The 9,943-nt window shown below is 38.6% G+C and overlaps 1 protein-coding gene across 1 annotated transcript in view; it reads left to right on the top strand.

Annotated features, from left to right (window-relative positions):
• Ift80 (intraflagellar transport 80) overlaps nt 1-9,943 on the top strand; it is a gene marked incomplete in the record, with an annotated part of 133,406 nt that overhangs the window by 25,941 nt on the left and 97,522 nt on the right. Inside the window, 1 exon segment of the mRNA XM_008847287.3 lies at nt 1,598-1,666. Within this exon segment, the coding sequence (XP_008845509.1) occupies nt 1,598-1,666 (69 nt within the window).

Genomic DNA, 9,943 nt, shown 5'->3' with positions numbered 1-9,943 from the left:
TTTTTTTTTTTTTTTTTTTTTTTTTTTGTGACCTTTGGAGAGTGTTCTGTCAAAGAACGTTTTTAGAATGAGCAAGTCCCTGGAGTAAGTAAAAGTTACAATTTTTTAAAATTCCAAAATTCACAGTAGTCTCATAGCCTGCCTTTATTTTCTTTTATCTCCCTGCTCTCTTCCATCCCTATCCTACTCCAAAGTATTACTAGATTAGTTATCTATTCCTGCATAATGAGTTCCCTCACTAGTTAGAGATTTAAATAGTGAGCATGCAAGATCTGGCAGTTTCTGTAGGCCAGGGAGCAGCTAAGGTGGGTGGTTCTTTCTGTCTTAATTGTCATGCGGTTCCATTCAAGTTGTAACATGGGGCTGCAGTCACAGAAAAACTTGACTGGCTTGACTGGGCTGGAGGATCCACTTTCAGCTTGGCTTACTCACATGGCTGTTGGCAGGAAGCCTTAGTTCTTCTCTGTCTTTGGCAGGAGACCTTAATTCTTTACCACATAGGCAACTCCAGAGGGCTGATTGAGTATTTTTACAACATGGCTTCCTAGAGATCCGAAAATAGCAAGCTAGAAGCTACAGTATTTTTTGTTACTGACCCTCAGCAATCAGACTTCTAAGTACAGTCCACATTGAAGGAGAGAGAAGTTAAACTGTACCTTCAAAGAAAGGAATAGTAAAGAATTTGTGGATGTGTTATTAAACCACCCCCACCTTCTCCAAGAGGATTTATTAATTTATCTTTATTATTTTGTCACCTGTCCCTTTAACTTCTTTTCTAGTAGCTTTCCCAGCGTATAAATGTGTTTAGATATGAATCATTTTAAAAATTAAGGAGACAATATAAATCCCAGGCCGGATGTAGTTCAGTGGTACAGTATTCACCTATTACTCAGAAGGCTCTAGGTTTGCTCCCTAGCACCACAAAAATAAAATGTAGTAAGTAAATAAATGAAAATCCTTTCCTTAAATGATTCTATAGCTATGAGTTCTTCCCTTTTCAGCTAAGCTACTCAAAGGAGAACTTACCCCCTCACTCCGTTCAGTCCCTCCCTTGTGCGAATTCAGCTGCAGTAGTTACTGCACTGAGACTACTTTCCCTAGAGTTCTAAAATAGAGATTACAGTGTCAGTGGAAACATTATTTAAGTAATATACTCATAAATTTTCTGAATTTGAAGGGAAAAAAACATTTAGTCATGAAAATTGTTACTTTGATAATATTTTTTCCAAGTAATTTCTATTAAAATTTACAGTTAAAACACTATGCTCCGGGGCTGGAGAGATGGCTCAGCAGTTAAGAGCACTGACTGCTCTTGCAGAGGACCTGGGTTCGATTCCCAGCACTCACATGGCGGCTATAAACCGTCCTTAACTCCAGTTCCAGGGGAATCCGACGCCCTCTTCTGACCTCTGTGGCATTGCACAACACGGGTGCACTCACATGCAGGCAATACATTCATACACATAAAAATATTAAAAAACACTATGTTACTTAATTAGAATGAGTTGCATCTGATTTTTAAACATTCAGATACTGATTTGTGTATGCAAGTTTAAACTAAGCTTATTTTATGCAGATAATTTTTTTCTCTGTACAGTTGGAGAAGATGGACAAGTAAAAGTCTGGTCAAAGACTGGGATGCTTAGATCAACTTTAGCTCAACAAGGTATGCTTTAGAAGTGATGATTTTAATTTTGAAGATTGTGGAATACAAAAGTATCTTAACATTTTCCTTTAGAAATAATCTGGGCATGGTGGTACAAGACTTTAATCCCAGCACTTGGAAGATAGAGGCAGAGGCAGGTGAATCTTTGTGAATTTCAGGCTGGCCTGGTCTATATAGTGAGTTCCAGGCCAGGGCTACTAGCGGGACCCTATCTCTAAACAAAAAAAGAAAAAACAAGTATCTTTTATAGTGGCTGAGATTTACTTTGGTTAACCTGAAATCTTTTGTTTCTATTTATACTTTTTTATGTTTATTTATTTGCTTAATTATTTATTTATCTGTGATAAAGGGCTTTTCTTTATGTTCGTGAGCTTTAGGAGAGTGGCCTCAACATTTGGGTTCCTGGAACAGTGATTTGTCAACTTTTGTGTACCAGAGACCCTTTTGGCATCTGGTAAAACCTATCTGTTCTCAGGATAATGTTTTGGAGTACACAACATGAGTCCATCAAATTATAAAAGAAATCACTTCCAGCAGGGCGCAGTGGCACATGCCTTTAATCCCAGTACTTGGGAGGCAGAGGCAGGTGGAACTCTATGAGTTCAAGGCCAGCCTGGTCTACATAGTGAATTCCAGGACAGCTGGGGCTACAGGGAGACCCTGTCTCAGAAAGACCAAAAAAAATATAAATAAATAAATAAAAATAAAAAGATTCTGAAGGTTTTGGAGTATATCCTATACAAACTAGTGTTGGTATCTAGTTAAAACTATCGAACAGGGTATAGTGGTGCATGCCTGCAATCTTGGTACTCAAGAGACTAAGGCAGGAGGCTTATGAATTTGAGGCCAACTTGGAATACATGGCAGGGTCTTATATTCCAAGTATTCAAAAAAAAAAAAAATCACAAGGACTCAGCCAATAAGAGCAGAGGACCTGGGGCTGGAGAGATGGCTCAGCAGTTAAGAGCACAGACTGCTCTTACAGAGGACCTGGGTTCGATTCCCAGCACCCACATGATGGCTACGAACCATCCTTAACTCTAGTTCCAGGAGAATCCGAAGCCCTCTTCTGACCTCCAGGGCATTGCATGACACAGGTGCACTCACATATATGCAGCCAATATATTCATACACATAAAAAAATAAATAAATAGAAATTATATAAAAAAAAGAGCAGAGGACCTGAATTCAGTTCTTAGCACCCGCATCAGGTGGCTCACTACTGCCTATAATTCCAGCTCCAGGGGATATGACACCTCTGTGCTCTGCAGGCACCAGCACTCATGCCTATATCTACACACAGGCACCCATATACACATAATTAAGAATAAAAATAAATTTAAAAAAATCATGTGGCAGGGATTTAGCTTATTGGCAGAACACTTGTCTAGCAAGCACATGACCCTGGGTTCAGTCCTGTTGGAGTGAAAAAAATGAAAGAAAACCATGTAAGAGGAGATATTAAACATAACCTTCTTAGTTTAAAAGTAACAATAGCCAGGCATAGTGGATCATGCCTGTAATCCCAGTATTTGGTGACTGAGGCTGGAGGATCTCCATGAGTTTGAGGCCAAACTAAGTTTTATAATAGCCAGTTCTATTCCAGCCTGAGCTACATAATGAAACTATGTCTCAAAACAACACACGAAAAACGATAACTTCATAATATTAGCATTCCTTCTAAATTATGTTGAACCTTGGTTTCTGTCCCGGTAGAGGGAATAGACACAGTGATGAACTGGAATGGTAACTCACACTACTAAAGAGCATCTCAGTGTTCTGTGCAATGAAAGGAGTGGCAGTAAATCAGTCCAGTGTCCATTCCTGTTGGGGCATAGATTACATATATAAGTTCTTACTGTATGGCATATTCACCTTCCTAATTAAGTTTTACCTAGAACACAAAGCAGTTTTAATGTTGACCTAAACAATGTATGAGCTGATCTGTAGAGACAGGCTGCTAAAATACATGCAGATTATTGCTCAGAATTATATGATAAACTTGTAGTATCAAGTGTTTATCACTAATCCATTTTAATTTATGTGTCTGTGTCAGTATATGCCGCATGTGGATGTCTCTAGAAGTCAGAAGAGGGCATCAGATCTTCAGGAGCTGGAGTTACAGGCAGTTGTGAGCCACCTAGTATGGGTTCAGAGGTCTGAACTTGGGTCCTTTGAAAGAGCAAGAAACGCTCTTAACCAGTGAGCCATCTCTCCACCCCAATAATTTCCTTTTTAAAATTGTGCTTACTCTTAGAATAATGTTAAAGCTGCAATTTTAGCTATCCACTAGTCAAATGTTAACAAAAATAACCAGAAATCCTTAATAGTGTTTCTCTTCTGAGGTGAATTCTTTTCTACCCATAATCTCTAAGGAGACTATTCATGAATAGAAAGTTTTAGAATTCTCAGAAGCAGTCATAGGTGTATTTCAGCTTAAAAGTCAATTTATTATTAACTTGGCAATAAAACAATAAAAGGTACCTTGAGAAAATAATCTTACTTTAATCTTAAGAATTTTTTGAGTTTTTCTTTTTATGTGTATGAGTGTTTTGCCTACGTATATTTAAGTGCACCCATGTTATACATTGCTCACAGAGGCCAGAAGAGGCTGTTGTATCCCCTGGAACTGGAATTAAGGATGGTTGTTAGCCACTACATGGGTGCCAAGAACAGAACCCAGTTCCTCTGCAAGAGCAGCCAGTGTTCTTAACCACTGAGACACCCCTCCAGCCCTCTCACTTTAATCTTTTAATGGGCATGGTGGTTTTCTTTTCACTTTTTACATTTTCTCTTTGTCAGTGCTGGAGCTGGAGCTCTCATCCAGGTCCTTATAACTACTAGGCCAAGTGCTCTGCCACTGAGGTACATATAGCCCCAGGCCCCATAGATTTTTATTTTCCTCATATGGCTAATTATGTGACATTCTTAACTTTGTAGTGAATGACTGATAAGCAATTGTCAGAATTCTTCTGGCGATCACTAATCTCTTGGAAGGACCACAGGAAATTTCAGCAATGTCAGCGCTTGCTGCTGCTGGGATATTCTCCTTTCCTTGCTCTATCAATTTTGTTGCCTACCAGTAACATAGATCTTCAGAGAAATGCTGAAAGTTTATCCCACTAACCAACATAAAATTTTTATATTCTTTCTCAAGGTGTTTCATTTTTATTACTGGTGGGTTCTCTATTATTATTATTATTATTATTATTATTATTATTATTATTAGTTTTTGTGGTACTAGGGATTGAACCTAAGACCCTCTCATGCCATATTTTGCCTCTGAGCTACCCCTCCATCCTCGGTCTCTGATTATCATTGGGTAAGTTTTGAGGGTATTTGCAAATCAGCAGAACTGAAAGTAACATGCTAAAGACTCCAGTTTGAAGGCAAGGCAGGTGGAGAATGATTCCTGCCTTCTATGAAGAGGAGAATTGCAGACTTCAATACTAAAAAGGAAATAATGCAAACTCAGATTACTGTAAAAGTTGGAATGGCATAAACAGTTATCATTGTAAGAAACACAACTCTCACCTCAAAGGGGATAAGAGAGCCTTTACTCTGAAGCCAAATTTGAGTGACTGTTGGTTCCAGGAACACAGATTTAGGTTAGCCCAATGTGGCAAACAGTTCCATGAAGTTTTCATAGTAATAGAACAAAGAAAATCACAAATCAAGACATTTTCAAGTACATTGGTGGAAACATTAGGTAGGTAGACATGTTATAGTAAAGCAGCGGAAATCTTTGCTATTGGCCTCAGATGTTTTGGGTTGATGGAAGCCAGGGGTCTGCTAATTTAGTACATTCCCAAAGGTTTTAGCTCCTAGTCACAGGATGTTAGGTCAGACAGAGATGAACAAGGAATGGCCATTACAGGGCCTACAGATGGCCCAAGATAAACTGTGTAACATTCCAACTTCTGCAAAATCATTGAAATTCTGTCAGATAATCAGCCTTGAAGAAGGTTCAGTGGAAAGTGTGGCTTCTTTCTGGGAACTTTCATTCACACAGTATTGGAAGCATCCTTGTGACATTGTCTATATGCCTATGTTAATTCCTCTAATTTACCTTGCATGTCACTATTAATTAGGGTAATCTACCTAAAAGTCTATCATTTTTTCTTACTATTTTGCTCAATGTTTTAGGGGTTTTGTTGGTGGTGGTTGGTTGGTTTTGTTTTGTCTTGTTTTTGTTTTATTTGGGGTGTTGCTGTAGCTGTCGTTAGGTTTGGAGGTCATTAGAGTCTACTCAAGCAGGCCTCAAACTGGCGATGTAGCTGACGATGACCTTAAACTCCTGACCCCCCAGTTTCTACCCACCAAGGACTGGGATTCCAATCATGTGCCACTATACCCAGCTCAATTTTTCTAAGGTTCTATATGATTACTGAATAAACACCAAACTCCTTCATTTAGCATTCTGGGCTATCATTTTGGCCCCCTGACAGTACTGCCCCCCACCACACCTGCTACCTGACCCAAAGAGTCTGTTCCACCTACCTGACTTTACAAATAAGGCTATTTCCTTACCTAAGTTCTTCATTCTTCAAACCCAGGAAAAAATAAGCTACAACATCTGGGGAAAGGTTTTTCTAATACTTATAATCTACTAATAAAACATTAACCTCTCCAGTAGCATTTTATAGCAATTTTATATTTCCAATGTACCTTTTTTTTTTTTTTACTGATTTCATCATACATAGTTCAATGTTTTATCATTCCATTCCTGTTTGAAAACAGGAAAATGGCCTTAAAGATTTGATTAGTTTATTCTAATCTGAATCCATAATTAAAATATACAGTGTAACATGGATAGGGCTTAATTATAATTATTCACAACTTACACATTTTTCTCAAATAACAACTAAAAACTCCAGATAGGCACCAGTAAGAATAATTTCTAAGCTAAGTCAAATTGCATTCTACCCAAGTTGGGATTCATCTTCTGTCTTAGAAAAGAGAGTAGTAACTATGACTTTCTAGGTAAAAACCTGCTCCAGCAGCCAAGAAATGAAGTCAGGAAATAATTTCTCTTCATCAATAAATAAATGTAATTAACATAAACATGTAGACAAAAGAACAAAGATACTTTCTTTACTGTTCATAGAATTCTAAGTTTTAAAATAATTTGGATTGGGGACTGGAGAAATGGCTCAGTGGTTAAGAGCAGTGACTGCACTTGCAGAGGACCCAGGTTCAGTTCCCAGCACCCACAAGGCAACTAACAACTGTACGAAACTCCAGTTCCAGGGATCTGACACCCTTTCCTGACCTCTGTGGGCATTGCACAACACCGGTACACTTACACACTTGCAGGCAATATACACATACACAAAAAAATAAAAGCACTAAATTAAAATAATTTTTAAAAGATTCTTAAAAAATGATCTTCAAAGTCATTTTATGCCAAGGAAATTACAGCTATTTTGATGCTAATGAATAATATTACAGTATATGATTAATATGTGATTATCTGTTTTGTTATAGTAGCAAGAAAGGCCTCTTGCAGGCCTGGGTAAGGACCTAACATTCCAGTTTTGCCAGGTCAATCACCTGGCTAAGAGATCACCCCTAAGATGATGGGTTCACCTTAAGTCATACTAAAGAAGACAGGCAAAGTAACTAGTGCATTCATGAGAGGGTGAACATTTCCTGACTGAAATTCTTGCCACCCTAGTGTAGCCTCTTTCAACTGCAGCAGACTTGGAGCTTCCTCCTCCTCCTCTTCTTCCTCTTCTTCCTCCTCTTCCTCCTCCCCCCTTATCCCTCTTCCTCTTTCCTCCTCCTCCTCCCCCCTTTCTCTTCTAAGCATGGTTTCCCTAACACTCTAGGCTGATGACCTGAATTCAGTCCCCAGATCCCACAGCAATGGAAGAAGAGAGCTGACTCCCAAAAGTAGTTCTCTGATCTCCTCACAAGTACCCTGGCATACATGTGCTTGTGCACACACACACACACACACACACACACACACACACAATTTTTTATAATAGATTTTTTTTGCTGGTCCTGGTGATGCCTGACTTGATGCTACTTGAGAGCCTTCTGAGAAGTGGCCCACTTATGTTCAGGAGTTTAAGATCAGCCTGGGCAAAATGATGAGACTTTATTCCAAAATCAAACTGATAGAGGAGAAATGGGCTTAGGGTTCTTAGTCTCATTAGCAAAAGAATTTAAGAATGGACTCATACTGAAGTTTTAGGACAATTTTATTAAAGTTTAAAAGAAAAACCTATTCAGGCAGGCTGTAAATCTCAACATCTGCCTAGAGAAGAATGGAAGGGAGAAGGAAAAAAAAACCAGGCCATTTAAAGCCGGACTGAAAGTCAGATGCATAGAAGACTAGACAGTTCTTAATTTAAGAACATGTGCTTCCTCTACCTTGGCAAGTTTAGGAACATGCATCCTCTTCCTCAAAGAAGTAAACTAAATAGCAATTTGGTTTCTAGATCCATAATATGTAAACAATAGCACAGAACTAACAGCATGATTATCACTAGCCTCTGATGAATAATACTGGTATTAACTGACTTATTCCAGGTTTCTAGTTTAGAAGTCTGAAATGATGGATCTAAGGATAGTAAATGGCAAACTGGTAAGAGGAGGCTGGAGAGATAGTTGTTAAAAGCACTTGCAGCTCTTGCAGAGGACTTGGGTTCTCTGCAAGCACCCACACTGCTTCAGGGATCTGGCCACCTCCTCTGGCCTCTGTGGGCACAGGGTACACACCTGACAAACAGGTATACATATATACACATAAGTAAAAGTCAACAATTTTTTACAAAAGAAACAATTGGTAAAATTTTAAGGAAACAGGAACATGGAGGGGGGTCCTTTATATATATGTTTTTAAATATTTTATTTATTATTTTTATTTTGTGTTTATGCATGTATTGCTTACATGTAGGTAAGTGCACCCCTGTCGTGCAATGCTTGCAGAGGACAGAAGAGGCTGTCAGATCCCCTGGAACTGGAGTTACAGTTTTTAGCTGTCATGTGGGTGCTGGGATTCGAACCCGGGTTTTCGCAAAAACAGTCAGTGTTTTTTAACTGCTGAGCCATCTCTCCAGCCCTGGAGGGTCTTTTATATTTATAAAAGAATAAATGTATCTGGAAGGTTTGATGCTGATGCTGATTAGGCTTTGAGGGGGATTCTGTGGCAATGGTAATTGGGAGGAAAAAGAGTACTTCAGAGTTCCCTGAAAGGGATGGATGTGCTGTGGGGGTTAAAGTGCAGAGAGGAATACATTAGGGATTCCTGCAGAGGGACAGTGGTTATGAATTTGTAGAGTTTAAAGTTTTAGTATGCAGGTGTCTTTGGGGCAAATGGAAATGTGGTGAAGATCAGAAATAAAAGCTAAATTTTCACCTAAAGGCAAAAGGTGAAAAGTGAAGTTATGGGGAGGTTGGAGGTGGCCAGTGGTAAGAAACAAAACAAACAAATGCCTTTATTTAGGCTTTTTCTTATCTGACCCATTGACATACTTAAGCAACAACTTAAGTATGGGGGGGAAAAAGCCCCACTTGACTGTTTATAGAATGAAAGGGAAAAAACATGGTGACCCAGGCTTACCTGGAACTTGCTGCTTAGCAGTTCTGCTTCAGCCTGTCTTGTGCCAGGGTCACAGGTGAGGGCATTATGCCCCACTGGGAAATCCTTGAGTGCCTTCTACTATGAACAGCACAGAAAGCTAATGATTGCTTGTTTTATTACAGAGCCGTTGCTAGTAGTAGTGTTAACAAGATAGTGTTTTAGTGCTAAGCTTTATTCTAAGTATTTATATCGCTCAGTATAAATCCATCTTAAATTCTAGGCCATGACAGCTACTGCTCCACAGTACTGAGAGCAGTTTTTTCCCAATGTGTAGTAATATAAAAACAACACTTTTAGGGGATACTGTTATGGTATGTATGTGAAAAACATGGTACATTTGACCAGGGACTTCCTTAAGACAATTGAAATACATTTGTGTCTCCTCTGCTGTGGTTTAAAATGCTTTCAACAGGTTGAAAGAATTTAGATAATTTGTTTTACTGAGCGATAAGGGGCTGACATTTAACAACCCCAGGTGCATGTGGTTTCTTAAAAAATGTCAAAAAGATCACGTGATTTTGGTGTACCAAGTCAGAAAAACAAGATCTTCTTGAATGTCTTAAATAAAATGGAGCATAAATAAAAATTTCCAGTATGAAAAGCCAGGAATTATTATAGAATACAATGATGAGTTTTTTTTGTTTAATTTTTTTTTTTTTTTTTGGCTTTTTTTCGACAGGGCT

This window comes from Nannospalax galili, unplaced genomic scaffold (assembly GCF_000622305.1).
Source record: "Nannospalax galili isolate Female #2095 unplaced genomic scaffold, S.galili_v1.0 scaffold691, whole genome shotgun sequence".
Taxonomy (NCBI): domain Eukaryota; kingdom Metazoa; phylum Chordata; class Mammalia; order Rodentia; family Spalacidae; genus Nannospalax; species Nannospalax galili.
Note: the sequence above shows the minus strand (reverse complement) of the source record. Positions and strands in the feature narration are given on the sequence as shown.